Source organism: Melanerpes formicivorus, unplaced genomic scaffold (genome assembly GCF_026170545.1).
Source record: "Melanerpes formicivorus ecotype bairdi unplaced genomic scaffold, bMelFor1.0.p_v2 SCAF_14, whole genome shotgun sequence".
Taxonomy (NCBI): Eukaryota; Metazoa; Chordata; class Aves; order Piciformes; family Picidae; genus Melanerpes; species Melanerpes formicivorus.
The window spans coordinates 18,175,183-18,203,091 of NW_027142366.1; the positions used below are offsets into that span (position 1 = coordinate 18,175,183).

At 62.0% G+C, this 27,909-nt stretch overlaps 1 protein-coding gene across 1 annotated transcript; it reads left to right on the top strand.

The window, feature by feature from the left end:
• CCNF (cyclin F) lies at positions 1-27,855 on the top strand. The gene is made up of 17 exons (XM_068147258.1): positions 1-44; positions 4,791-4,945; positions 6,361-6,467; positions 8,039-8,106; positions 10,071-10,264; positions 11,345-11,398; positions 11,931-12,035; positions 13,310-13,387; positions 14,390-14,541; positions 15,580-15,744; positions 18,200-18,323; positions 19,503-19,683; positions 20,785-20,872; positions 22,739-22,838; positions 24,050-24,180; positions 24,351-24,520; positions 26,293-27,855. The coding sequence occupies exons 1-17, from the start codon at positions 32-34 to the stop codon at positions 26,676-26,678; spliced, it is 2,271 nt and encodes a 756-aa protein (XP_068003359.1). The 5' UTR covers positions 1-31; the 3' UTR covers positions 26,679-27,855.
• The last annotated feature ends 54 nt before the right edge of the window (positions 27,856-27,909 follow it).

Below are 27,909 nucleotides of genomic sequence, written 5' to 3' on the forward strand. Positions count from 1 at the left end.
GGTTCCCGCTCGCTCCCCGCTACGCGCCGTGATGAAGGCGGGAGGTGAGTGCGGGCTTGCTCTCGGGGCGCTGAGGGTGCCGCGCCCTTTCTTTCCATATCCCCCCTTCCCTCCCTTCAGCCCCAAGCAGTGCCAGTAGACCCCGGGCGGCGTCTGCCCCCAGCCCCGCTCCGAGCCCCTCCTGAGTGGGCTCTACGGGCGGCACGGAGCCGCGCACCGGGCAGCGGGACCCTGCCCGGGACCCCTCCACGGGGACCGCCCGGCTGCGGGGCTCGGCGGCGGCTCGGCGGGGCGCTGGCGGCTGCGCGCCGAAATTCAAACGGCGGCGGGGCCGCGGGGGGCGGCGGGGCCGGGGCCGGGGCCCGCAGCGGGCTTGGGGCTGCCGGGGGGCGCGGGACGGGGCGGCGGCCTGGAGGCTTCCCGCTCCCCAACGGCCCGCCGAGCGCTGCCTGCCGCCGCTCGGTGCCTCGGTGCCGTGCCTCGGACGGTGCTTTGCGGGGAGCTGCGGCTGGCTCTGGGCTCTCCTTGCTTCTTCCTCTGAAGCCAGGCGTTAGGAAGCGACCATCGCGTGTGGAGTAACCTTTGGGACGCCTTCACCTTCTCTAGGTGCACGCTGATGTGCGGGAGACCCCTTTCAACAGGACGAGAAGTGGATTTGGCTCTAAGGATGGCTGGCACGGGTTTGCCCAGAGCAGTTGCGGGCTCTCCATCCTGGCAGAGCCAAACCGACCGGACCTGGTCCTGCTGCAGCTGTTCCCCCTGGGGCCAAAGCAGTCGGACTGGGGGGCTCCTGAGCACCCTTCCAGCCTGACCCCCCTCTCGTTTTGTGAAGCAGCAAGCTGCAGGTCTCCCTCTGACTTCCTGTCCTTTGAAATTGACTTTTCCCTGCCCTGAGCTGCCCCTGCTGGGCCAGCCAGGTCTTCATGGGATTGAATCATAGAACTGGCAGGGCTGGAAGGGAGCTCAAGGCTCAGCCAGCTCCAACCCCCTGCCATGGCCAGGGACACCTCACACCACAGCAGGTTGCTCACAGCCACCTCCAGCCTGGCTGCAAACACCTCCAGGCAGGAGGCTTCCACCACCTCCCTGGGCAACCTGGGCCAGGCTCTCACCACCCTCCTGGCCAACAACTCCTTCCTCACAGCCAATCTCCATCTTCCCACTTCTCGTTCTGCTCCATCCCCCCCAGTCCTATCCCTCCCTTACCCCCTCCAAAGTCCCTCCCCAGCTTTCCTGGAGCCCCCTGCAGATCCTGGAAGGCCACAAGGAGGTCTCCTGGGAGCCTTCTCCTCTCCAGCCTGCACAACCCCAACTCTCTCAGGCTGTGCTCACAGCAGAGAGGTTTTACTGGTGTACCAGTGCAGGAAGCCAGATCTCTTTGGTGCCAATGCTGAAGAGCTCCAGAGGTGCTCCATGGAGGGGAGAAGGATGCAGGGGACAACAGTGTTCTGCCCTGTGCACAGCTCAAAGGTTTTACTTCCATGGGGATAGGTTTTTCATGGGACAGGTAGCAGGGGGAGGCTTCTGGTGAGGTGCTGGGTGCTGCTCTGTGTGATGAGGATGAGGAAGGCGCTGGAATGCCTGATGAGGAAAGGCTGAGCGAGCTGGGAGTGTTTAGGCTGGAGGAGAGAAGGCTGAGAAGGGATCTTATGGATGTCCATAAATACCTGAGGGGTGAGGGGCAAGAGGCAGGGACCAGGCTCCTTCCAATGGTGTCCTGTGACAGGACAAGGGGCAAAGGACACAAACTTTAACCCAGGAGGCTCCCCACCTCGACAGGAGGAGAAACCTCTTTGGTGTGAGGCTGCTGGAGGCCTGGAGCAGGCTGCCAGGAGAGGTTGTGGAGTCTCCTCCAGAGTTCTTCCAAAGCCACCTGGCTGTGTTGCTGTGTGGCCTGTCCTGGGTGCCCCTGCTTTGGCAGGGGGCTTGGACTGGGTGACCTCTGGAGGTGCCTTCCAATGCCACCATCCCATGAGCCTGTGATCCTGCAGCAGGCTGGTGGTTCTCTCCATCAAACCTGAAGTGCTAATAACCTGCTATGAACAGCAGAAGAGGTGTTGGGCTAATGGTAGCCACAGCTTATGGACCTCTGAGGAATCTGCTGGCTCCTCTTGAGGGCCCTGACAGAGCACTGCAAAGAGAAAACCCTGCATGAAGTCAGTCTGGTGCAGCAACTCTGCTTTCAGCCAGGCTGTGACCTTCACACAGGCCCTGCAGGTCTGGACCCTCCTGGTCCTGAGGCCCAGCAAGCTCAAAGAGGGGAGGCTGTGACTGGCTGCAGCTGCTGGGAGCTGTGCCTCTTACCTGCTCCAAGAGCAATGCACTAAGAGGCTTCACTGCTCTCACTGGGGTTGTGTGGGAAGAGCTGGAGATGAATGTAGAATCATAGATGGTCAGGGCTGGGAGCTCAAGGCTCAGCCAGTTCTAACCCCCTGCCATGGCCAGGGACACCTCACACCACAGCAGGTTGCTCACAGCCACCTCCAGCCTGGCTGCAAACACCTCCAGGAAGGAGGCAGCCACAGCCTCCCTGGGCAGCCTGGGCCAGAGTCTCCCCAGCCTCACTGCAAACAATTTCTTCCTCCTCTCCACTCTCAGTCTCCTCTCTCCCAGCTCAAAGCCATTGTCCCTCATCCTGGCACTCCCAGCCCTTGTCCAAAGCCCTCCCCAGCTCTCCTGGAGTCCTTCAGGTGAGATCTTGAGGTTCCCCTAGGGAGGGCTAGAACCAGGAGCTGTAAAACACCTGAAGCAGAGGAGCAGAGGAAAGGGGAGGAATATTCAAGCAGAAAAACCACTTAACCCCCTTTAAATTCTCTGTCTTCACCTTTCAGCAACACTCTTTGTAGGGAAAAGCAAAGCCAAACCCAACTTGCATCACAGAACTCTCAGGGCTGGAAGGGAGCTCAAGGCTCAGCCAGCTCCAACCCCCTGCCATGGGCAGGGACACCTCACACCACAGCAGCTTGCTCACAGCCACCTCCAGCCTGGCTGCAAACACCTCCAGGCAGGAGGCTTCCACCACCTCCCTGGGCAGCCTGTGCCAGGCTCTCACCACCCTCCTGGGCAACAACTTCTTCCTCACATCCGCTCTGAGAGCTGCTTTGTGGTGCCCTGGGGGTGCTGGGTGCTGAGCAGCTCCCCAGGAGCCAGCAGTGCCTCCTGCAGCCCTCAGGCAGCTGTGTGCTGGGCTGCAGCCAGAGCAGGCTGGGCAGAGGGCAGCAGAGGGGATTCTGCCCCTGGGCTCTGCTCTGCTCAGCCCTCACCTCCAATCCTGCCTCCAGCTCTGCTCTCCCCAGCAGCAGCAGGGCACAGAGCTGCTGGAGAGAGGCCAGAGGAGGCCACAAAGATGCTGCCAGGGCTAGAGCAGCTCTGCTGGGAGCACAGGCTGAGGGAGCTGGGGCTGTGCAGCCTGCAGAGGAGAAGGCTCCAGGGGCTCCTCAGAGCTGCTGCCAGGAGCTGAAGGCATCCTGCAGGAAGGCTGCAGAGGAACTTTTGCTGAGGGGGTCTGAGGCAGGCCCAGGGGGAAGGGTTTGGAGCTGAGGCAGAGCAGGGTTAGAGTGGAGCTGAGGAAGAAGTTGTTGAGTGTGAGGCTGCTGAGCCTCTGGCACAGGCTGCCCAGGGAGGCTGTGGCTGCCTCCTGCCTGGAGGTGTTGAGGACCAGGCTGGATGAGGCCCTGAGCAAGCTGTGCTGGTGGGAGGGGTCCCTGCCCATGGCAGGGGCTTGGAGCTGGGTGAGCTTGAAGCTCCTTTCCAACCCTACCCATTCCATGAAGAGTACTTGAGCAGGAGCCAGCCCTTGGGAGCCTCTTAACTGACTCAAGGGAATGAGTCACTCCCTGCTTTGTGGCTTCTCCTCCCTGCATTGTGTCCTGTGCTCCATCTCTCCATGATTGATGTCTGAAGTGTCCCAAGCTGCAGTCAAGAGGTGCTCAACTTCAGACACCACCTGGAGCTCTGGGTCCACTTCTGGAGCCTCTGTGCCAGGAAGGATCTGGAGGGGCTGGAAGGTGTCCAGAGCAGGGCCAGGAGGAGGAGCAGAGGGCTGGAGCTGCTCTGCTGTGAGCACAGCCTGAGAGAGTTGGGGTTGTGCAGGCTGGAGAGGAGAAGGCTCCCAGGAGACCTCCTTGTGGCCTTCCAGGATCTGCAGGGGGCTCCAGGAAAGCTGGGGAGGGACTTTGGAGGGGGTCAGGGAGGGATAGGAGTGGGGGGGATGGAGCAGAAGTAGAAGTGGGGAGATTGAGATTGGCTGTGAGGAAGAAGTTGTTGCCCAGGAGGGTGGTGAGAGCCTGGCCCAGGCTGCCCAGGGAGGTGGTGGAAGCCTCCTGCCTGGAGGTGTTTGCAGCCAGGCTGGAGGTGGCTGTGAGCAACCTGCTGTGGTGTGAGGTGTCCCTGGCCATGGCAGGGGCTTGGAGCTGGCTGAGCCTTGAGCTCCCTTCCAGCCCTGAGAATGATTCTGTGATTCAATCCCATGAAGAGCCGGCTGGCCCTGCAGCATGGGCTACCTGGGCAGCTCAGGGCAGGGAAAGGTCAGTTTGGAAGGACAGGGAGTCAGAGGGAAACCTGCAGCTTGCTGCCTCACTCAGTCAGAGGGGGTCAGGCTGGCAGGGACCTCAGGAGCTCCCCACTCCGACTGCCTTGGCCCCTCTGGGGGCAGCTGCAGCAGGACCAGGGGGGTTGGATCTGGCTGAGCCTCATGTCCCTTCCAAGCCTGAGCATTGTGTGTTCCTGTGGTGCCTTTGCCCCCTGGGCTGCTCCCCCCTGGCTGAGCTCTCTCCTGTTCTCTTCCCCAGTGGTTCACTGCAGGTGTTCCAGGTGCTTCGCCTTCCCCTCCAAGCGGCGGCTCCGGAAGAGGCCTCGGGTCCTGACGCTCCTCAGCCTGCCTGAGGATGTGCTCTTCCATGTCCTGAGAGGCCTTCCTGCTGAGGACATCCTCTCAGTCAGAGCTGTGAGTCTGCTGCTGCTCCCCCTGCCCTGCCTCGGGGGCAGCCTGCTCCAGGCAGGATCCAGCTGAAAGCCTCCAGGGGAGGTTCAGGCTGGGGATGAGGATGGCTGGGGAAGGACCTTGGACACAGCTCCTGTGAGGACAAGGGGTGGGGGTCAGCAGCTTGGCTGTCCAGCTGGAGATGGGGGAGAGGTGAGGGTCCCTGCTGGGACCAGAGCTGCTCAGTGTCTTCCTCAGTGATGCAGGCAGAGACTGAGGCCCCTCAGCAGCTCTGCAGCTGGCACCAAGCTGAGTGCTGTGTGATGGGAGGGAAGGAAAGGCTGGAGGCCATCCAGAGGCACCTGGGGAGCTGGGCCCAGGTGAACAAGGTTCAACAGGAGCAAGGGCAAGGCCCTGCCCCTGGGTCAGGACAGCCCTCAGTGCCAACCCAGGCTGGGGGGCATGAGGTTGAGAGCAGCCCTGCAGGGAAGGCCTTGGGGGTGCTGGGGGGGGAGGAGCTGGGCAGGAGCCAGCAATGGGCACTGGCAGCACAGGAGGCCAAGGGCAGCCTGGGCTGCATCCAAAGCAGGGTGGCCAGAGCTGGAGAGAGAGGATCCTGCCCTCTGCTCTGCTCTGGGGAGACCTCCCCTGCAGGGCTGGGGCCAGGTATAGGACCCCCAGCACAAGAGAGACCTGGAGCTGCTGGAGAGGGGCCAGAGGAGGCCACAGAGATGAGCAGAGGCTGCAGAACCTCCCCTGTGGGGCCAGGCTGGGAGAGCTGGGGCTGTGCAGCCTGGAGAAGAGAAGGCTGCAGGCAGACCTCAGAGCAGCCTCCCAGTACCTGAAGGGCTCCAGGAGAGCTGGGGAGGGACTTGGGCCAAGGGCTGGGAGTGCCAGGCCCAGGGCCAATGGCTTGGAACTGGAGCAGGGCAGAGTTAGTTTGGACACCAGGAGGGAGCTCTGCAGAGGGAGGCTGGGGAGGCTCTGGCACAGGCTGCCCAGGGAGGTGGTGCAGGCTCCATCCCTGGAGCCATTGAAGCTCAGCCTGGCTGTGTCCCTGGGCAGCCTGCTCTGGCTGGAGCTGTCCCTGCTGCCTGCAGGGGGTTGGGCAGGAGGCCCTTGGAGGCTCCCTTCCAACCTGCTGCATTCTGTGCTTCTATGAACCCAAATGCAGACAGCTCTTAGTTTTTTGTGTCCCCCAGCAGCTGATTCATTTGCAGCAGCCCAGCTCCAGGAGCTCAGCAGCAGTGCTGGAGGGCTCCTTGGGTGTTCTCTGCAGGAGCTGTGCTGCTCCAGCCCTGTAGCTCAACCCATTAGCTTGATTAGGCAGGCAATGAGCTGTGATCAGCTTGTGATTCATCAGCTAGCTGTCTGTAAGTAGATCAGACCTGGTTTCCTGGTGGTCTCTTCAGTTCATCTCTCCTTTGTCCACCTGGCAGGTGCACTCCCATCTCAAGTACCTAGTGGACAACCATGCCAGTGTGTGGGCCTGTGCCAGCTTCCAGGAGATTTGGCCTTCTCCAAACAACCTGAAGATGTTTGAAAGGTGGGTTGCAAGGGTCAGGCTCCTCTGGGCTTGCAGAAGAGGCTTCCTGAAGGCAGATGACTGCCTGGAGGCCTCTGTCTGGTGGAGTCCCTCAGGGGTCAGCACTGGGACCAGGACCTTTCCCCATCACCCTGGCTGAGGGCACAGAGGGCACTGCCAGCCAGTTTGCTGTTGGCACCAAAGTGGGAGCAGTGCCTGACCTCCCCTCGAGCTGTGCTGCCACTCAGTGAGACCTGGAGAGGCTGGGAGCTGGGTGGGGAGGAAGGGAATGAAATCCAACAAGGGCAAAGGGAGAGCCTGGCATCTGGGGAGGAACAGCCCCAGGGAGCAGGGCAGGCTGGGGGCTGAGCTGTTGCAGAGCAGCTCTGGGGAAAAGGACCTGGGGGTCCTGGAGGCCAGAAGGATGCTCATGAGCCAGCAAGGAGCCCTGGTGGCCAGGAAGGCCAAAGGCTTCCTGGGCTGGATTAGAAGGGCTGTGGTGAGGAGGTCAGAGAGGTTCTCCTGCCCCTCTGCTCTGCCCTGCTGAGGCCACCTCTGGAATCTTGTCTCCAGTTCTGGGCCCCTCAGCTCAAGAAGGACCTCAGGGAAGTGCCTGAGAGAGTCCATGGCAGAGGCACAGAGCTGCTGCAGGCAGTGGAACATCTCCCTGGGAGGCCAGGCTGAGGCAGCTGGGGCTTGGAGCTGGGAGCAGAGGAGCCTGAGGGCTGCCCTCAGTGCTGGGGCTAAAGATGTGCAGGGCTGGAGCCAGGCTCTGCTCAGGGCTGGCCAAGGAGAGCACAAGGGGCACTGGGGGCAAGCTGGAGCAGAGGAGCTGCCAGAGGGCCAGGAGGGAAACCTTTGTCCCTGTGAGGGTGGCAGAGCCTGGAGCAGGCTGCCCAGAGAGGTTGTGGAGTCTCCTGGGGTGGAAGCTTCCAACCCCCCCTGGCTGTGTTCTGGGTGCCCTGCCCTGGGGGCTCCTGCTCTGGCAGGGGCTTGCACTGGGTGCTCTCCAGAGGTCCCTTCCAGCCCCTCCCATTCTGAGGCTATGATTCCAGTGCTGCCTTGGTGCCTGCTTCATGTCCTGCCTGGAGGAGCCCACTCTGTGCACAGCAGCTTGGAAGGCAGCAGCCCAGGGGCTTGAGGTGTAGCTGAGGGGCCCAGCACCCAAGGTGCCAGAGCCTGCTGGGGCTGGGGCTGTGCTGGGGGCCTGGGAAGCAGCTCCCCTGGATGGGCTGACCCTGGGTGCTGGCATGAGAGAGGCTCACAGCAAGGGAAGCTGCAGCACCACTGAGGCTTCATTTCTGCAGTGAAGGCACAAAGAGGCTGCCCAGAGAGGTGGTGGAGTCTCCTTCTCTGGAGAGCTTCCAGCCCCCCTGGCTGTGTCCCTGGGTGCCCTGCCCTGGGGGCTCCTGCTCTGGCAGGGGGTTGGTCTGGATGAGCTCCAGGGGTCCCTTCCAGCCCCTCCCCTGCTGTGGCTCTGGGGTTGGTGATCAGCACAGCCTGGCCCCTGCTGAGCTGCCTGCTTTGAAGGTGTGGGCTTGGAAGCTGCTGCAGATTTCAACCTGCAAATCTCTTCTCTGTTTCCCACTCAGGGCTGCTGAAAAGGGCAACTTTGAAGCTGCTGTCAAGCTGGGCATTGCCTACCTCTACAATGAAGGCTGTAAGTGGGGGAGCTTCTGCCTGGGTCTGCTGTGTCCTCCCCCTCCAAGAGGGATGCTTTAGCACCCAGGGCAGAGCAGAGCAGAGCCAGGCTGCTGCCTTCAGTGCCTGCTCAGGTTTCCCTGACTGTGCAAAGGAGGCTGAGGGGAGGCCACCTGGCTCTCTACAACTCCCTGAGAGAAGGTTGGAGCCAGCTGGGGGTCAGGCTTTCTCCTGAGGAACAAGGGACAGGATGAGAGGAAAGCACCTCAGGCTGCCCCAGGGGAGGTTTGGGTTGGACACAAGCAACAACTTCTCCCCCAGGAAGGTTGTCCAGGCCTGGCCCAGGCTGCCCAGGGCAGTGGTGCAGTCCCCATCCCTGGAGGGGTTTCAGAGCTGTGGTGCTGAGGGCCATGGCTTTGAGGTGACCTGGCAGTGCTAATGGTTGGACTTGGGTGGTCCTAAAGGTCTCTTCCAGCTGAAGCTGTTCAATGGTTGGCTGCCTCTGCAGGGCCACCTTTGGGTGCCACTGCCCTGCTGGCTGTGGCAGCACAGGGCAGAGCTGTGCCAGAGCACACACTGCACAATTCCTGCTCAGAAGTGCAACTCTCTGCCTGGCAACAGGGCAAGGGGCACAGACTGGAACCCAGGGGGCTGCAGCTGAGCAGGAGGAGAAAGTTGCTTGGGGTGAGGCTGCTGGAGGCCTGGAGCAGGCTGCCCAGAGAGGTTGTGGAGTCTGCTGGTGTGGAGAGCTTCCAACCCCCCCTGGGCACTGTGCTGCTGGGCAGGGTGCTGGGGGTGCCCTGCTGGAGCAGGGCTTGGGCTGGGGGAGCTCCAGAGCTCCCTTCCTACCCCTCCCTGCTGGCACTGTGGGACTCTGAGCAAACTTGGCCACACCTGATGAGTGTGCCAAGGGGAGCTGAGGGTTGCCAGCAGGAGGCTCCTTGCAGAGGGCAGGGTGGGTGGTTTGCACAGAGCCTTCTGATTCTCCCCTGAGAAGAAATTAGCATTGCCTTGAGGGTTGCCATTGGCAGAACACCTCCCAGCACCCCCAGCTCAGAGTGATGTGTTCCCAAAGAGCAACTGGAGAAAGAATGTTCTCCTCTCTTGCCATCTCCATGGTTCCCCTGCTCTGCTGAGACCACAGCTGGAGCTCTGGGGCCAGGTCTGGAGCCTCTGTGCCAGGAAGGCTCTGGAGGGGCTGGAAGGTGTCCAGAGCAGGTCCAGGAGGAGCAGCAGAGGGCTGGAGCTGCTCTGCTGTGAGCACAGCCTGAGAGAGTTGGGGTTGTGCAGGCTGGAGAGGAGAAGGCTCCCAGGAGACCTCCTTGTGGCCTTCCAGGATCTGCAGGGGGCTCCAGGAAAGCTGGGGAGGGACTTTGGAGGGGGTCAGGGAGGGATAGGAGTGGGGGGGATGGAGCAGAACTAGAAGTGGGGAGATGGAGATTGGCTGTGAGGAAGAAGTTGTTGGCCAGGAGGGTGGTGAGAGCCTGGCCCAGGTTGCCCAGGGAGGTGGTGGAAGCCTCCTGGCTGGAGGTGTTTGCAGCCAGGCTGGAGGTGGCTGTGAGCAACCTGCTGTGGTGTGAGGTGTCCCTGGCCATGGCAGGGGCTTGGAGCTGGCTGAGCCTTGAGCTCCCTCCCAGCCCTGAGAATGATTCTATGGTTTTTAGGGCTCTTGAGGGAAGGTTTGAAATGAGGGAAGGGCAGATTGAGACTGGAGGTGAGGAACAAGTCCTGCACCAGGAGGGTGGTGGAACACTGGCACAGGCTGCCCAGGGAGGGGGTTGAGGCCTCCTCCCTGGGGATACTCAAGGTCAGGCTCAAGCAAGGCTCTGAGCAGCCTGATCCAGGGGTGGGTTTGGACTGGATGGCCTTTGGGGGTCCCTTCCAAGCCCAAGCACTCTACCTTCAGCCTCTGCCTGCCCAAGTGCCCAGCTGCCGCCGTGCCCTGGGGAGCTGCCTGACCTCTGCCTCTCTCTCTTTGCCCAGTGTCCATCTCTGATGAGGGAAGAGCAGAGGTGAATGGACTGAAGGCCTCTCACTTCTTCAGCCTGGCAGAGAGGTTGAATGTGGCTGCAGCTCCTTTCATCTGGCTTTTCATCCGCCCCCCCTGGTCCCTGAGTGGAAGCTGCTGCAAGGCTGTGGTCTATGAGAGTCTGAAGGCAGAGTGCCAGCTGCAGAAGGTAAGAGCTCCTTCTGCCCTTCAGCTGCAGGCTGCAGCTCTTCCCTCTCCAGAGAGGATTTCAGTTTACCCCCAAGCAGCTCCCCTGCTGCTCCTGCTTCAGTGGGTGTGCAGCAATCCTTGGAGGTGTTTTCTGCCCCTCTCCAATTCATCTCTCAAGAGGGCCAGAGGCTTCTGCTGGCCCTGGGGAGAGCTTCAGCTCTGTCTCAGAGCAGAACTCTGAGGAAAGGGAGAGGCCTGCTGGGAAAAGGCTCCAAGGAGAAGGAGCTGACTCTGCTGGGGGAAAACAAGTTCCCCAGCATCCAGCAATGTGGCCAAGAAGGCCAATGGTGGCCTGGGAGGCAGGAGGAAGAGTGTGGCCAGCAGGGCAAGGGAGGTTCTTGCCCTGCTCTGCCCTAGTGAGGCCACAGCTGGAGCCATGGGTCCAGTCCTGGGCTCCCCAGTTGCAGAGGGACAGAGAACTGCTGGAGAGAGCCCAGGGCAGGCTGCAGAGCTGCTGAGGGGCCTGGAGCAGCTCTGGGAGCAGCAAAGGCTGAGAGCCCTGGGGCTGAGAGCCTGCAGAAGAGCAGCCCCAGAGGGCAGCTGAGCAATGCTCAGCAAGAGCTAAAGGAGCTGTGGGGGGCAAGAGGCTGGGGCCAGGCTCTGCTGAGTGCTGCCCAGGGCCAGCAGAAGGGACAGCAAGGGGCAGAAAGTGTCAGGCAGGAGGTTGGAGCTGAGCAGGAGGAGAAAGTTGTTTGGGGTGAGGCTGCTGGAGGCCTGGAGCAGGCTGCCCAGAGAGGTTGTGGAGTCTGCTGGTGTGGAGAGCTTCCAACCCCCCCTGGGCACTGTGCTGCTGGGCAGGGTGCTGGGGGTGAGCTCCAGAGCTCCCTTCCAGCCCCTCCCTGCTGGGACTCAGATTCTAACCAAACCTGGCTGCATGCCTGATGAGCTGAGGGTGAGAAAGGGGAGTGAGGATTGCCAGGAGGAGAAACCAAAGGGTGAGGGAAGGTTGAAGGGCAAACCAAACCCTAGCCTGAAGGAGCAGCAAAGATTGCTCTGCTGCTTTGTCTTTAACCTTGCTTTATCTTGGTGCTCTCTGCAGGCTCAGAAGGGATCCATCCTCCACTGCCTGGCTAAGGTGCTGAGCCTCTTTGAGGTGAGCAGTGATGTGTTTGGGGTCCTTGCTTTGGTGATGCTAATGCTGCCTCCTTTTGATGTCATCCAACCCAGCCCAGTGCTCTGCTGGCCCTGGAGGGGGCTGCTGGCCCTGGAGGGGGCTGCTGGCCCTGGAGGGGGCTGCTGGCCCTGGAGGGGGCTGCTGGCCCTGGAGGGGGCTGCTGGCCCTGGAGGGGGCTTCCCTCACTGCCAATCTGTTGAATCTTCCCAAGCTGAAGTGCACCTAGCCTTGCAGTGCTGTGTGTTCAGCTCTCAATGGAAGCCTCCCAGCCATGCTGCACCTCCAGAATCAAATCCTTCAGTGCCCAGCCAGCCAAAAAGCTTTGCTGTGGCTGCTTGCTGAGCTTGGGTCTCCCAACAGCAGCCCTGAGTGGATGTGGGGAGCCAGCTCTGAGAGCCCTCAGGGGGCTGCCAGCTGCTTGGATCCTGCTGTGCAGCTTCAGAAGGGGTGGTGGGAGCTGGGATGCAGCTGGCTGGGCAGCAGACAGCCCCTGCATGGCTTTTCCTCACAGGATGAAGAGAAGAGAAAAGAATCCCTGGAGATGCTTGAAGAGTCCTCAAAGCAGGGTTGTTTAAACAGCTCCTACCTCCTTTGGGAAAGCAACAGGAAGGCTGCTGTGAGTAGGGGGTGTCTCAAAGCATTTGCACTCTGGCTCCTGGACCTCTCTTCTCTGTGGGGAAGGTACACAGAGACATGGCTGTGCCTCAGCTGCCCTCCCTCAGAGCCAAGGAGAGCACTGAGCAGGGGCTGTGCCTCAGCTGCCCTCCCTCAGAGCCAAGGAGAGCACTGAGCAGGGGCTGTGCCTCAGCTGCCCTCCCTCAGAGCCAAGGAGAGCACTGAGCAGGGGCTGTGCCTCAGCTGCCCTCCCTCAGAGCCAAGGAGAGCACTGAGCAGGGGCTGTGCCTCAGGGCTCACCTCCCTCAGAGCCAAGGAGAGCACTGAGCAGGGGCTGTGCCTCAGCTGCCCTCCCTCAGAGCCAAGGAGAGCACTGAGCAGGGGCTGTGCCTCAGCTGCCCTCCCTCAGAGCCAAGGAGAGCACTGAGCAGAGGCTGTGCCTCAGCTGCCCTCCCTCAGAGCCAAGGAGAGCACTGAGCAGGGGCTGTGCCTCAGGGCTCACCTCCCTCAGAGCCAAGGAGAGCACTCAGAGCTCTCTCAGAGCTTTGGTGTCTGCCTGGCTGTTAAAAGTGAGTCTCCAGGCAGCTGTAGCCATGGTGGCAGCAGAAGCTCCTGCTGAGGGCACAGGGGCTGCTGGCTGGAGAGCCTGTGGGAGCAGGAGGAGGCTGCCTGTGCTGCCAGGGACCTTCCAAGCTGAACTTGTCCAACCCCCTGCAGGCAGCAGGGACACCTCCAGCTAGGGCAGGCTGCCCAGGGGCACAGCCAGGCTGAGCTTGAATGCCTCCAGGAATGGAGCCTGCACCACCTCCCTGGGCAGCCTGTACCAGAGTCTCCCCAGCCTCACTGCCAAGAATTTCTTCCTCCCCTCCAGTCAGTCTCCCCTCTCCCAGCTCATTGTCCTTCATCCTGGCACTCCCAGCCCTTGTTCCAGGCCCTCACCACCCTGAGGCTCTGGCCAGCCTGATCTAGTGTGGGGTGTCCCTGCCCATGGCAGGGGGTTGGAACTAGATGATCCTTGTGGTCCCTTCCAACCCTGACTGATTCTGTGATACTGAACAACTCCTTCCTCAGCTCCACTCTAACCCTGCTCTGCCTCAGCTCCAAACCATTCCTCCTTGGTCCCCAGACCCCCTCAGCAAAAGTTCCTCTGCAGCCTTGCTGCAGGATCCCTTCAGGTGCTGGCAGGCAGCTCTGAGGAGCCCCTGCAGCCTTCTCTGGCTGTTGGCCTCCAGGCCTGCTGCTGGTGGAGTGAATCTGTTTGCCATTCCCCTCTAGATGTCAGACCCTGGCAGATACCTCCAAAGCCTCAGGAAGCTACGAGACTATGCAGCAAAGGGCTGCTGGGAAGCACAGGTAAGAGTCATTTCCTCCCCCCTGCCCCCCAGGGGAAGAGTCTCTTGGGTCATTCCTCTGCTGCCTGTGGAAGCTTAGCCTCCTGCCTTCAGAAGCAGGGCCAGAAGTGCTGAAGCCTGTCTCCACATGCATGTCTGTGCTGCTCTGCAGCTCTCTGCTGCAGCCACCTGCTGTGGGTGCCCCTGATTCAGCAAGGGGGGTGGCCTAGATGATCCCCAGAGGCTCCTTCTGACCCCCTCCCCATGCTGGAGGCTGCAAAGCTGATCTCTGCTGGGCTCAGAAGCCTGCCCCCACAGACTGTCTGTGCTCAGCCCAAGGGGCACTGCTTCAGGCACCTCCTGTTCAGAGAATAGGTTGGGTTGGAAGGGACCTGAGAGGTCATCTGCTCCAAGCCCCTGCCATGGGCAGGGACACCTCAGCTAGACTTGCACTCATCCAACCCAGCCTTGAACACCCCCAGGCAGGAGGCAGCCACAGCCTCCCTGGGCAGCCTGTCCCAGAGTCTCCCCAGCCTCACATTCAACAACTCCTCCCTCAGCTCCACTCCAGCCCTGCTCTGCCTCAGTTCCAAACCCTTCCCCCTGGGCCTGCCTCAGACCCCCTCAGCAAAAGTTCCTCTGCAGCCTTCCTGCAGGATCCCTTCAGCTCCTGGCAGCAGCTCTGAGGAGCCCCTGGAGCCTTCTCCTCTGCAGGCTGCACAGCCCCAGCTCCCTCAGCCTGTGCTCCCAGCAGAGCTGCTCCAGCCCTGGCAGCATCTTTGTGGCCTCCTCTGGCCTCTCTCCAGCAGCTCTGTGTCCTTCTGCTGCTGGGGAGAGCAGAGCTGGAGGCAGGATTGGAGATGAGGGCTGAGCAGAGCAGAGCCCAGGGGCAGAATCCCCTCTGCTGCTCTCCCTGCTCTGGCTGCAGCCCAGCACACAGCTGCCTGCTGGGGCTCTGCTGCCCTGCTTTGAGTCTGCTAACCAGAGCTCTCCTCTCTTTCCTTCTGTGTTCTCTGTACTGCAGATTGCTTTAGCCAAAGCCTGTGGGAATGGAAACCAGCTAGGGTTAGAAGCCAAATCTTCCAGTGAAATGGTCTCTCAGATCTTCCAAGCTTCCCTGCCTGTCAGCAAGCAGAGTATCTTCACTGTGCAGAAAGGAATGAATGAAACCATGAGGTAAGGCCTTGGATCCAGGAGTGGAGCCACACAGCAGAAAGCTTTGCCTCTGCCCTTGGCAGAGACTCACAGAGTCCTGCAATGGGTTGGGTGGGAAGGGAGCTTCAAGCTCAGCCAGCTCCAAGCCCCTGCCGTGGGCAGGGACACCTCCCACCAGCACAGCTTGCTCAGGGCCTCATCCAGCCTGGTCCTCAACACCTCCAGGCAGGAGGCAGCCACAGCCTCCCTGGGCAGCCTGGGCCAGAGTCTCCCCAGCCTCACTGCAAAGGATTTCTTCCCCCTCTCCACTCTCAGTCTCCTCTCTCCCAGCTCAAAGCCATTGGCCCTGGGCCTGGCACTCCCAGCCCTTGGCCCAGGTCCCTCCCCAGCTCTCCTGGAGCCCTTCAGCTACTGGGAGGCTGCTCTGAGGTCTGCCTGGAGCCTTCTCCCTTCCAGGCTGCACAGCCCCAGCTCTTCCAGCCTCAACTAATCTGTAGAGGGAGAAAAGATGCAGAATGAGGACTGCTGGAAGGTTGAATGTTTTACTTTCCTCTCCTGTGAGAGGCTCTGCAACGGCAGAGCAGCACAGGGCTTCTCAGACAGCAGCCCTCAGAGCTGGTATTTCAAACCCTGAGGAAATGAATTGAGGAGGGAGAGGCTTCTGTGTCCACCCTGAGGTCTTAAGACTGGCAAGTTGTTGGAGACCTGGAGGCCCTGTTTGACTTTTAGGAGCTGTAGCTACTGCCCAGGGAGGTGGTGGAGCCCCCATCCCCGGAGGTGTTTAGGAGGAGCCTGGCTGAGGCACTGGGTGCCATGGCTGAGCTGCTCAGCTGGTGCTGTGTGACTTGGTGATCTCTGAGGTCTCTTCCAGGCTGCTGAGCGTGGTGCTGTGTGTGCTGCAGGGCCCTGGGGGGGCTGCCAGCTGCAGGGCCCTGGGGGGGCTGCCAGCTGCAGGGCCCTGGGGAGGCTGCCAGCTGCAGGGCCCTGGGGGGGCTGCCAGCTGCAGGGCCCTGGGGGGGCTGCCAGCTGCAGGGCTCATGTCTCTCTCTGCCCCCCCAGGTACATCCTGATCGACTGGCTGGTGGAGGTGGCCACCATGAAGGACTTCTCCAGCCTGTGCCTGCACATGACGGTGGGCTGCGTGGATCGCTACCTGAAGCTGAGAGCCGTGCCCAGGGCCCAGCTGCAGCTGCTGGGCATAGCCTGCATGGTCATCTGCACACGGTAAGGCTCTGCAGGGCTGCTGCTGCCCCCTGCCGGCCGCCCCTTGCTATAACAGCACAGCCTGCATGGTCATCTGCACACGGTAAGGCTCTGCCGGGCTGCTGCTGCCCCCTGCCGGCCGCCCTGCTAATAGCACAGCCTGCATGGTCATGCAGGCTCTCTGGATGAGGGGGTCGAGTCAGTCATCAGCAAGTTTGCAGATGACAGCAAGCTGGGGGCAGGAGTTGGTCAGTTAGAGAGCAGAAGGGCTCTGCAGAGGGACCTTGCCAGGCTGGGCAGATGGGCAGAGGCCAACAGGATGGCATTCAACAAGTCCAAGTGCCAGGAGCTGCACTTTGGCCACAGCAACCCCAGGCAGAGCTACAGGCTGGGGGCAGAGTGGCTGAGAGCAGCCAGGCAGAGAGGGACCTGGGGGTGCTGGGTGACAGCAGCTGAACAGGAGCCAGCAGTGTGCCCAGGGAGCCAAAAAGGCCAAGGGCATCCTGACCTGCATCAGGAAGAGTGTGGCCAGCAGGAGCAGGGAAGTCCTTGTGCCCTGTGCTCAGCACTGCTCAGGCCACCCCTTGAGTCCTGTGTCCAGCTCTGGGCTCCTCAGGTCAAGAAGGACATTGAGAGACTTGAAGGTGTCCAGAGAAGGGCAACAAAGCTGGGGAGGGGTCTGGAGCACAGCCCTGTGAGGAGAGGCTGAGGGAGCTGGGGTTGCTTAGCCTGGAGAAGAGGAGGCTCAGGGGAGACCTTCTTGCTCTCTGCAACTCCCTGCAGGGAGGTTGGAGCCAGGTGGGGGTTGGGCTCTGCTCCCAGGCAGCCAGCCCCAGAACAAGAGGACACAGTCTCAAGCTGTGCCAGGGGAGGTTTAAGTTGAAGGTGAGGAGAAAGTTCTTCACAGACAGAGAGTTCTTAGTCATTGGGATGTGCTGCCCAGGGAGGTGGTGGAGTCCCCATCCTGGAGGTGTTCCAGAGGGGATTGGATGTGGCACTTGGAGCCATGGTCTAGTCATGGGGTCTGTGGTGATAGGTTGGACTCGAAGATCCTCAAGGTCCTTTCCAACCTTAGTTATACCTTGAGACTGTCATCTGCACACGGTAGGGCCCTGCCAGGGCTGCTGCTGCCCACACCAGGCCAAGCTACCCCCCCTTGCTAACAGCCACACTGCAAAGAACATTGCCCCCCCCCCACCTCTGGCTCCCCTGCTGGAACTGTTGCTGAGGGGGTCTGAAGCAGGCCAAGGGGGAATGGTTTGGAGCTGAGGCAGTGCAGAGTTAGAGTGGAGCTGAGGAAGTTCTTCAGTGTGAGGCTGGGGAGACTCTGGCACAGGCTGCCCAGGGAGGCTGTGGCTGCCTGGGGGTGCTGAAGGCCAGGCTGGATGAGGCCCTGAGCAAGCTGTGCTGGTGGGAGGGGTCCCTGCCCACGGCTGGGGGTGGCAGTAGATGATCTCTGAGATCCCTTCCAGCCTGAGCCAGTCTGTGATCCCAGCAGTGCTTCCAGGAGACATCCATGAGCAGCTCCTGGTCTGTGTCTGGGACATTCCCTTCTGGAGCTGTTCCACAAGTCCCTCATGGAGATGTTCAACCTTTTGGTCTCCTTGGCTGCCTTTATCCTGCCACAAAAACCTTGGTGCAGAGGTGCACAAATCCTCTCTTCTGGGGCTGGTTGTTCCTCTTGAGCTGTGGACTCAGCAGTGCTGGGGCAGTGGTTGGAGTCAGAGAGCTTGGAAGGGCTTCCCCAGGGCTCAAGCCTCTGTTCTGTCCTGTCCCAGCAGTGTTGGGGCAGTGCTTGGAGTCAGAGAGCTTGGAAGGGCTTCCCCTGGTCTCAAGCCTCTGTTCTGTCCTGTCCCAGCAGTGCTGGGGCAGTGGTTGGAGTCAGAGAGCTTGGAAGGGCTTCCCCAGGGCTCAAGCCTCTGTTCTGTCCTGTCCCAGCAGTGCTGGGGCAGTGGTTGGACACAAAGAGCTTGGAAAGGCTTCCCCAGGGCTCAAGCCTCTGTTCTGTCCTGTCCCAGCAGTGTTGGGGCAGTGCTTGGAGTCAGAGAGCTTGGAAGGGCTTCCCCTGGTCTCAAGCCTCTGTTCTGTCCTGTCCCAGCAGTGCTGGGGCAGTGGTTGGAGTCAGAGAGCTTGGAAGGGCTTCCCCAGGGCTCAAGCCTCTGTTCTGTCCTGTCCCAGCAGTGCTGGGGCAGTGGTTGGACTCCAAGAGCTTGGAAAGGCTTCCCCAGGGCTCAAGCCTCTGTTCTGTCCTGTCCCAGCAGTGTTGGGACTCAAATTGCTTGGAAGGGCTTCCCCAGGGCTCAAGCCTCTGTTCTGTCCTGTCCCAGCAGTGCTGGGGCAGTGGTTGGACTCCAAGAGCTTGGAAGGGCTTCCCCAGGGCTCAAGCCTCTGTTCTGTCCTGTCCCAGCAGTGTTGGGACTCAAAGAGCTTGGAAGGGCTTCCCCTGGTCTCAAGCCTCTGTTCTGTCCTGTCCCAGCTTCATCAGCAAGGAGATCTTGACCATCAGGGAGGCTGTGTGGCTGACAGACAACACCTACAAGTATGAAGACCTGGTGAGGATGATGGGGGAGATCATCTCTGCCCTGGAAGGGAGGATAAGGGTGAGTTTGGATGCACTCTTTCCCCCCTTGGGCTCCCTGGAGGTGTTTGCAGCCAGGCTGGATGAGGCCCTGAGCAAGCTGTGCTGGTGGGAGGGGTCCCTGCCCATGGCAGGGGGTTGGAGCTGGGGGACCTTGCAGGTCCCTCCCAGGCCATTCCATGACTCTGGGCTGAGCATTTCTCCTGCCCTAGGATGTTTGGTTTGTGCAGGAGGCCATTTGTGCTCCAGAGCTTGCAGGCCCCACAGCCCCCTGCAGAGCCTCACCCTTAGCTTTGCAGAGGCCACTTGAGGCTTTCCCTGGAGGATGTTTCAGGGTCAGTGCAGCAGTGAAACAGAGCAGCAGAGCTGCCCAGTGGGCTGAAAACATCCCTGCTCCAGGGGGGGCTGCAGAGCTGCTGGACCCAGACCTAGGCTCCCCAGTTCAAGATGGAGCTCAGAGGAGAAGGAGCTGGGAGTGCTGGGGGACAGCAAGCTCCCCAGGAGCCAGCAGGGTGCTCTCATGGCCAAGAAGGGAGGAGGCATGAGGAAGAGTGTGGCCAGCAGGGCAAGGGAGGTTCCCCTCCTCCTCTACTCTGTCCACATCTGGAGTCCTGGGTCCAGCTCTGGGCTCCCCAGTTGCAGAGGGACAGAGAACTGCTGGAGAGAGCCCAGGGCAGGCTGCAGAGCTGCTGAGGGGCCTGGAGCAGCTCTGGCAGCAGCAAAGGCTGAGAGCCCTGGGGCTGAGAGCCTGCAGAAGAGCAGCCCCAGAGGGCAGCTGAGCAATGCTCAGCAAGAGCTAAAGGAGCTGTGGGGGGCAAGAGGCTGGGGCCAGGCTCTGCTGAGTGCTGCCCAGGGCCAGCAGAAGGGACAGCAAGGGGCAGAAAGTGTCAGGCAGGAGGTTGGAGCTGAGCAGGAGGAGAAAGTTGTTTGGGGTGATGCTGCTGGAGGCCTGGAGCAGGCTGCCCAAGAGGTTGTGGAGCCTGCTGGTGTGGAGAGCTTCCAACCCCCCCTGGGCACTGTGCTGCTGGGCAGGGTGCTGAGGGTGCCCTGCTGGGGCAGGGCTTGGGCTGGGGGAGCTCCAGAGCTCCCTTCCAGCCTCACCCTGCTGGGGTGCTGTGCAATCAGCACCTCCTCAAAACAGCTGCTCCACAGCCTTGGTGCTTGTGCTGTGCCTCCAAGCTTTGCTCTCCTCTGCACCCAGATCCCTACCATTGTGGACTACAAGGAGGTGCTGGCAAACATAGCCTGCCTGGAGAGGAGAACTCTGCACCTCTACAGCTTCATCTGTGAGCTCTCAGTCCTCAACACCAGCCTCTGTGTGTACTCCCCAGCTCAGCTGGCTGCTGCTGCCCTGCTGCTGGCTAAGGTGCTGCACAGGCAAGGTGAGCAACCTGCCTGGGCCCTGCAGGGAGCCTTTGGGCTGGGGTTTGGGGCTGGTTCTTTTGTGTCACTTTGACTTTAGGCACAGATGCTGGAAGCTGGGCCCATGCCAGCCTCATGGAGCTCAACAGGGCCAAGTGCAAGGTCCTGCCCCTGGGACCAATCCCAAGCACAAATCCAGCCTGGGGGTGGGTAAGGGCTGAGAGCAGCCCTGAGGAGAAGGCCTTGGGGGTGCTGGGGGTGCAGAGCTGGCCAGGAGCTGGCACTGAGTGCTGCCAGCCCAGCCCCAGCCTGGCCTGGGCTGCTCCCCAGCAGGGTGGGCAGCAGGGGCAGGGAGGGGATTCTGCCCCTCTGCTGTGCCTGCTGAGACCTCCCTGCAGGGCTGGGGCAGCTCTGGAGCCCACAGCACAGGCAGGGAGCTGCTGGAGCAGGGCCAGAGGAGGCCACAGCAGTGCTGGGAGGCTGGAAGCCCTCTGCTGGGAGGGTTGAAGAGGAGAAGCCTCCAGGGAGGCCTTAGAGCAGGCTTCCAGTACCTGAAAGGGCTGCAGGAGAGCTGGGGAGTCAAAGGCATGGAGTGACAGGACAAGGGTGATGGCTTTGAGCTGGAAGAAGCTTGGATGAGACACTAGGAGGAAATTCTTCCCCCTGAGGGTAGTGAGGCAGTGGAACAGGTGGAGCAGAGGAGTTAGAGAGGCTCCAAGCCTGGAGGTGGTGTTGAAGGCCAGGCTGGATGAGGCCTTGAGCAGCCTGGGCTGGGGGGAGCTGGATGGCCCTTGAGGTCCTGCTCAGCCCAGTCTGATTCTATGTCTCTGGCTGGCCTGGGGGATCAGGAGGGAGGTGGTGTGAGGCCTCAGAAGGGGCTGTGGAGTGGAGCCCATTTCACCTCTCAGTGCTGCTGGGGAGCATCAGCAGCATCAGGCTGTGCAAGCTTTGTGCTGAAGGGAGGCTGAAGCCTTCTGTGCTGAGCTCTGCCCTCAGCTGGGCCATCCAAGCCATGCCTGGAGCTACCTCTGAGCAAGCCTTGTGCAGCTCCCCCAAGCAAGCACAGGCTGTGTGCCTGCAGAGCTGCTGCCATGGCTCCTGACCTCTCTTCCCCTCCCCAGCACACCCCTGGAGCAGCCAGCTGGCTGACTGCACTGGCTTCTCCCTGGAAGACCTCCTGCCCTGCGTGCTGAGCCTCTACCAGAAGTGGTAAGGGTCTGGGAAGCCCCCAGAGGAGGGGCTGGGCTCCAGCTCCTGGCAGAGCTGCTGTGTCTGGGCACTCAGAGGGAAGGGGCTGGCTCTGGCAGCTGCCTTGCTGCCCCACCACAGGCACTAATGGCTGGGGGCTGGCTGGGGGCCTGGGGCTGGGCAGTCCAGGAGACCTCCTTGTGGCCTTCCAGGATCTGCAGGGGGCTCCAGGAAAGCTGGGGAGGGACTTTGGAGGGGGTCAGGGAGGGATAGGACTGGGGGGGATGGAGCAGAACTAGAAGTGGGGAGCTTGAGATTGGCTGTGAGGAAGAAGTTGTTGCCCAGGAGGGTGGTGAGAGCCTGGCCCAGGTTGCCCAGGGAGGTGGTGGCAGCCTCCTGCCTGGAGGTGTTTGTAGCCAGGCTGGAGGTGGCTGTGAGCAAGCTGCTGTGGTGTGAGGTGTCCCTGCCCATGGCAGGGGCTTGGAGCTGGCTGAGCCTTGAGCTCCCTTCCAGCCCTGGCAGCTCTGTGACTCTGTTCTATGCCAGAAATGGAGTTAGGTGCTCAGGGGCTCAGAAACCCAAGGGTCTGCTGAGCAGCTCTGCTGACAGCAACCTGCTTAGCATGGAGCTCAGGGAGAGGGAGGGGGGCAGGAGGGAGCCCAGGGGGGAAGAGGGAGCTGAAAGGGGGCAGGGGAAAGCAGGAGGGGCAGAGAGGGTTAGGGGGAGGTAAGAGGGGCAGAGAGGGTTAGGGAGAGGTGAGAGGGGCAGAGAGGGTTAGGGAGAGGTGAGAGGGGCAGAGAGGGTTAGGGGAAGGTGAGAGGGGCAGAGAGGGTTAGGGAGAGGTGAGAGGGGCAGAGAGGGTGCTGAAAGGGGTCAAGAGGGGCAGGAGGGAACTGAAAGGGGGCAGGAAGAAGTGAGAGGGGCAGAGAGTAGAGTAGCAGGAGGAGGTGAGGGGTAGGGAGGGAGAGAGGGGGCAGAGAGGGGCAGAGGGAAGTGTGAGGGGCAGAGAGGGAGCTGAGAGGAAGCTGAAAGGGGGCAGGGGGAAGTGAGGGGGCAGAGAGGGGCAGGGGGAGGTGAGGGGCAGGGGGAGCCGAAAGGGGATGGGGGGTGGGTGGGGGGCAGAAGGGGAGCTGAAAGAGGGCAGGGGGGACGGGGGGTAAGCAAAAGGGGCCAGGGAGAGGCAGGAGGGGGCAGAGGGGGCAGGGTAGGCAGGGGGAAGCGAGAGGGGCAGGCAGAGGCAGGGGGACAGGGGGGAGTGAGTGGGGCAGGCAGAGGCAGGAGGGGGCAGGGGGGGCAGGGGGAGCGAGTGGGGCAGGCAGAGGGGACAAGGTGGGCAGGTAGAGGCAGAGGGGCAGAGGAGGCAGGGTGGGCAGGGGGAAGCAGGGTGGGCAGGGGCAGGAGGGGAGAGGGGAAAGAGGGTACTGCCGGGGGGGCAGAGGGTACTGCCAGGTGGGGGAGGGGGTGGGGAGCAGCAGGGCTGCGGGGGGGCAGGGAGAGCAGGGGGAAGCGAGAGGGGCAGAGTGGGCAGGGAAAGGGAGGAGGGGTGAGGGGGCAGGGAGGGCAGGGGGTACCGCCAGGCGGGGCAGGGGGTGGGCAGCGGCGGGAGGCGGGGGGGCAGGCTGCCCGCGGGGGCAGGAGGGGCATGCAGAGGCAGGAGGGGTGAGGGGGCAGGGGGTGGGCAGCGGCGGGGCTGCGGGAGGCGGGGGGGCAGGCTGCCCGCGGGGCAGGGGGAGCAGGGGGGTACCGCCAGGCGGGGCAGGGGGTGGGCAGCGGCGGGAGGCGGGGGGGCAGGCTGCCCGCGGGGCAGGGGGGGGCTGCGGCGGGGCTGCGGGAGGGCAGGCTGCCCGCGGGGGCCGGGCCGGGGGCTGAGCGCTGTCTCCCTGCCAGCTTCCACGACGCCATCCCCAAGGACTACCGGCAGGTGGCGCTGACCGCCGTCAAGCAGCGCTTCGAGGACGAGCGCTACGAGGAGATAGGCAAAGAGAAGGTGGGGAGGGGGCGGCCCGGGGGGGTGTGCGGCCCGGGGGGGCGCTGCTCGGCCCTGCCACCCTGCCCTCGGCTGCCACGGGGCAGGAGGGCTTCCTGCAACGGGCAGAGCGGGCTCAGGGCAGGCCTGGGGCAGGAGCAGGGGCTGAATGCAGGGGGGGTGGAAGCTGAGCCCCAGGGACAGCTCTGCTCCGGGTGAGGTTGGCTGGGAAGGGCTCCCCGGGGCAGACTTGCTCCTAGAAAGTACACAGTGGAGGGAGAGGTTTCCCCTCTGCCACAGCTTGCACTGGGCTGCAAGGGAGCCTCAAAGGTGCCCTTGCCCAACCCTGCAGGCAGCAGGGATACCTCCACCCACAGCAGGCTGCCCAGGGCCTCCCCTTCTGCTCTGTGCTGCAAGGCCACATCTGGAGGCCTGGGTCTAGACCTGGGCTCCCCAGCTCAAGATGGAGCTCAAGGGAGAAGGAGCTGGGAGTGCTGGGGGATAGCAAGGTCCCCATGAGCCAGCAGTGTGCTCTCATGGCCAAGAAGGCCAATGGTGGCCTGGGGGGCGTGAGGAAGAGTGTGGCCATCAGGGCAAGGGAGGTTCTCCTCCTCCTCTACTCTGCCCTAGTGAGGCCACAGCTGGAGCCCTGGGTCCAGTTCTGAGCTTCCCCAGTTGCAGAGGGACAGAGAACTGCTGGAGAGAGCCCAGGGCAGGCTGCAGAGCTGCTGAGGGGCCTGGAGCAGCTCTGGCAGCAGCAAAGGCTGAGAGCCCTGGGGCTGAGAGCCTGCAGAAGAGCAGCCCCAGAGGGCAGCTGAGCAATGCTCAGCAAGAGCTAAAGGAGCTGTGGGGGGCAAGAGGCTGGGGCCAGGCTCTGCTGAGTGCTGCCCAGGGCCAGCAGAAGGGACAGCAAGGGGCAGAAAGTGTCAGGCAGGAGGTTGGAGCTGAGCAGGAGGAGAAAGTTGTTAGGGGTGAGGCTGCTGGAGGCCTGGAGCAGGCTGCCCAGAGAGGTTGTGGAGTCTGCTGGTGTGGAGAGCTTCCAACCCCCCCTGGGCACTGTGCTGCTGGGCAGGGTGCTGGGGGTGCCCTGCTGGAGCAGGGCTTGGGTGGGTGAGCTCCAGAGCTCCCTTCCAGCCTCACCCTGCTGGGGTGCTGTGGGATTCTGTGTGATGCTGTGGCAAGCAGCCTCCTCGTGGGAACCTGCTGACTCTGAGGCTCTCTTTGCTTTCCAGGTGATGAGTTACAGCCAGCTCTGCTCCCTGCTGGGTGTGAAACAGGAGGACCCAGAGCCCAGCCCCTTGCACAGGACTGTGGTGGAAATTCAGCCTTTCCTCAGCTCTCCCTGTGGCAAGAGAAGTAAAAGGTCAGTGGCAGGCAGGCCTGGAAGTGCTGCTGGGGGTCAGCAGGAGCCCTGCCTCCTCTCTGCCCCCCTGGGCTCTGGGTGGGATCAGTGCCCTTGGCAAACCTCTTGAGGGAGGTGGAGGTGAGGAGCTTGGCTTCTGACAGATGCCTTCTGGCCTCTTCTTGCTGCAGGAGGAGGGAAGACAGCATCCAGGATGACAGAGGCAGCTTTGTGACTACCCCCACAGCAGAGCTCTCCACCCAGGAAGAAAGCCTGCTGGACAACTTCCTGGACTGGAGCCTGGACACCTGCTCTGGCTATGAAGGGGACCAGGAGAGCGAAGGGGAGAGGGATGGAGACGGTGAGGGTTTGACTCCCCTGGGGGCAGGGCACTCCCAGCTCCCTGCTCTGCTGCAGAGGCCTCAGCTGCCAGCTGCAGACAACCTCTGCCCTGGGGCTGGAGCTGGTTATGGCAGAGGTTAACTGCTCTGTGCTGCTGCAGAGCCTGGGGCAGGGCTCCAGAGATTCACAGCATGGCTTGGGGTGGAAGGGAGCTTCAGGATCAGCCAGCTCCAGCCCCCAGCCATGGGCAGGGACCCCTCCCACCAGCACAGCTTGATCAGGGCCTCATCCAGCCTGGTCCTCAACACCTCCAGGCAGGAGGCAGCCACAGCCTCCCTGGGCAGCCTGTGCCAGAGTCTCCCAAGCCTGACTGCCAAGGATTTCTTCCCCCTCTCCACTCTCAGTCTCCTCTCTCCCAGCTCAAAGCCATTGGCCCTGGGCCTGGCACTCCCAGCCCTTGGCCCAAGTCCCTCCCCAGCTCTCCTGGAGCCCTTCAGGCACTGCAAGGCTGCTCTGAGGTCTGCCTGCAGCCTTCTCCAGGCTGCACAGCCCCAGCTCTCCCAGCCTGGCCCCACAGGGGAGGTTCTGCAGCCTCTGAGCATCTCTGTGGCCTCCTCTGGCCCCTCTCCAGCAGCTCCAGGTCCTTCCTGTGCTGGGGCCCCAGAGCTGGAGGCAGTGCTGCAGGTGGGGGCTGAGCAGAGCAGAGCAGAGGGGCAGAATCCCCTCCCTGTGCTGCTGCTCTCCCTGCTCTGGCTGCAGCCCAGCACTCAGCTGCTGACCAGCCCCAGCTCTCCCAGCTGGGTTCTGTGGCTGGGTTTTTGTTTCCAAGTGCTTTGGGATCCTGCTGATAGTGCACTAAAGCTGCTGAGGTAGAGACAAACCTGACCTGGCTGCTCTGCTGGCTCTGGGGCTGGCTCTTTGTGTCCTAACCACCTCTTGGTGCCCATCAAAACTCTCTGAGGTGGGGGAATGTTCCTGTCTTGAAGCAGGGAGAGAGCTCAGTGCTCTGCCCTCCCTCAGAGCCAAGGAGAGCACTGAGCAGGGGCTGTGCCTCAGGGCTCACCTCCCTCAGAGCACTCTCAGAGCTCTCTCAGAGCTTTGGTGTCTGCCTGGCTGTTAAAAGTGAGTCTCCAGGCAGCTGTAGCCATGGTGCCAGCAGAAGCTCCTGCTGAGGGCACAGGGGCTGCTGGCTGGAGAGCCTGTGGGAGCAGGAGGAGGCTGCCTGTGCTGCCAGGGACCTTCCAAGCTGAACTTGTCCAACCCCCTGCAGGCAGCAGGGACACCTCCAGCTAGGGCAGGCTGCCCAGGGGCACAGCCAGGCTGAGCTTGAATGCCTCCAGGAATGGAGCCTCCCCCACCTCCCTGGGCAGCCTGTACCAGGAGATGTTAAGCTCTGTGCTCTTGATTCTGTGCTGAATCAGAGTCAGAGTGGGTTGGGTTGGAAGGGAGCTTCAGCATCATCCAGTTCCAAGCCCCTGCCAGGGGCAGGGCTGCTCCTCCTGGACCAGGCTGCTCCAGGCCATGTCACAGAACTGCTTGGGCTGGAATAAACCCTCCAAGATCAAGCCCCAACCATCCCCCCAACACCCCCATGGCCACTCAGCCCTGTCCCCAGGTGCCATGCCTGGAACCCCTCCAGGGCTGGGGACTCCACCACCTCCCTGGGCAGCCTCCTTTGAAGCCTCCACAGCTTCCCTTGGCAGCCCTCCCCCAGTGCCTCACCGCCTTCCTTGGCTTGCTTGGTGCTGCCCCAAGCCCAGGCTAAGCCTTTCTGCTTGTCCCCTGCTGCAGTGACAGGCCCCAGTGGGATCCTGGACGTGACAGTGGTGTACGTGGACCCCGCCGAGCACTGCTGCCAGGACTCCAGCGACGAGGAGAGCCTGGCTGCAGCCTGGGCCCCCTGCAGCCCCCCCCAGCTGGAGGGCAGCTCAGGCTACTCCTCTGTCAACAGTGCCAGCCCTGCATCTCCTCTGGAAGGCAGCCTTGGAGCACCTCTCAAACCTACCTCAGCGCTGGCTCCGAGCAGGGGGCCCTGCCTGGCCCCCTCCCTGCAGCCCTGTTTACAGCCCCCCCGGGCCCGGCCCGCCCAGCCCAAGTGCGACAGGAGGCAAGTGAAGAGGAAAAACGTGGCAGGACACAGTGAAGAAAGGCTCAGCTGGGGCTTCCTCAGCCTCTGATGCCTGCCTCCCCTCCCCCCTCCCCTGGAAGCAGTGTTCCTGTCCCGGGGCTGCAGGGGGGATAGCGAATCAATACCTCTGGCAAGAGTCCTTCCCCTGGGCTCTGCCTCTCCCTGCCCTCCTCTGGGCCCTGCCCTCCTCTGGGCCCTCTCCTCCCTCCATAGCTGCCTTTTGAAAGTACTCCCTGCTGTCTGATCCTCTGCAAACTAATCTTCCTCTTCCTCCTCCTCCTCTTAGGCAATGTTAGAGCTCCTTTTGGTCCTGCCTCTGCCTCCTCCTCCCCTGGGGAGAGGGGAAAAAAAAGAGACCCTGTCCTCTCTCCTGTCCCTTGCTTTGCTCTGAGGCCCTGGCACCCTCCAGCAGCAAGGACCTGCCTTTGCTTCTGGTTCCTGGATGTGACACTATGCTTGAATCCCTCCCCTTGAGGAGCCCTTTCCTGAGGCTGTGCTGCCAGGTCCCCTTCCCCCTCAGCCGCTGTTTCCCTCTCTCCCTCTTCTCTTCCCTTTGCTGCACTGACACCAAGGGTTTGGATGGCTACAACCAGGAGGTAAATGAAGGCTCCCTGCAGGCCTGAGCTGCCCTCTTACCTACCTCTCAGCTGTGGTTTTTAAAGCCCATTTGCCTCATGGAAAAAAATAATCTCCCTCCTGTGCCTTAACTGCCTTGGCCTCCTCCTCCTCCTCCAGGACCTCTGTGACCTGCTGCTCTCTGCTGGGACTGCAGGGCAGTGGCCACCTTCCACTCCTGTCCTGCAGAGCCTGCCTTGCTCCTTCCACTCCTGTCCTCAAGGAAGGCCTCACTCCTGTCCTCAACACTAGCAGCAGGCAGCAGTGCAGGCAGGGCAGGCAGTCTGTCCTGCTGGGAGCCCTCAGCTCAGCCTGGCTGCTGCCTCCTGATCTCCAAGGGCAAGCAGCTGCTTCCCTGCTGCCCCCACAACCCCAACCTGTGCTGCTTCAGTAGGAGTTGGAAGGATCCACCTCCCCTGACCTCAGCCCAGCAAGCCTGGGCTCAAGCTCCTTCAGGCCCCCAACCTTTCTCCTCCCTGACAGACCAAGGTACCAGGCTGCCAGCAGCCAGCACTGCATTGAACACTGGAACTGGACTGCCCCAGGGCTCCCTGTGGCAGGGGGCAGCAGCTCAGCCACAGGCAGTGGAGTCAACTTTTTATAAAGAGAAGGTTTTGTAACCCAGCTGCCTCCATCTCTTGCTGGGGGGGGCTGGGGGGAGAAGG

Excerpts from the sequence above, each read along its gene's own strand:
- CCNF (XM_068147258.1), top strand. Across the intron at positions 6,468-8,038 it reads AACCTGAAGATGTTTGAAAG|GGCTGCTGAAAAGGGCAACT; the intron begins GTGGGTTGCAAG and ends TTTCCCACTCAG. Across the intron at positions 22,839-24,049 it reads AGGAGATAGGCAAAGAGAAG|GTGATGAGTTACAGCCAGCT; the intron begins GTGGGGAGGGGG and ends TTTGCTTTCCAG.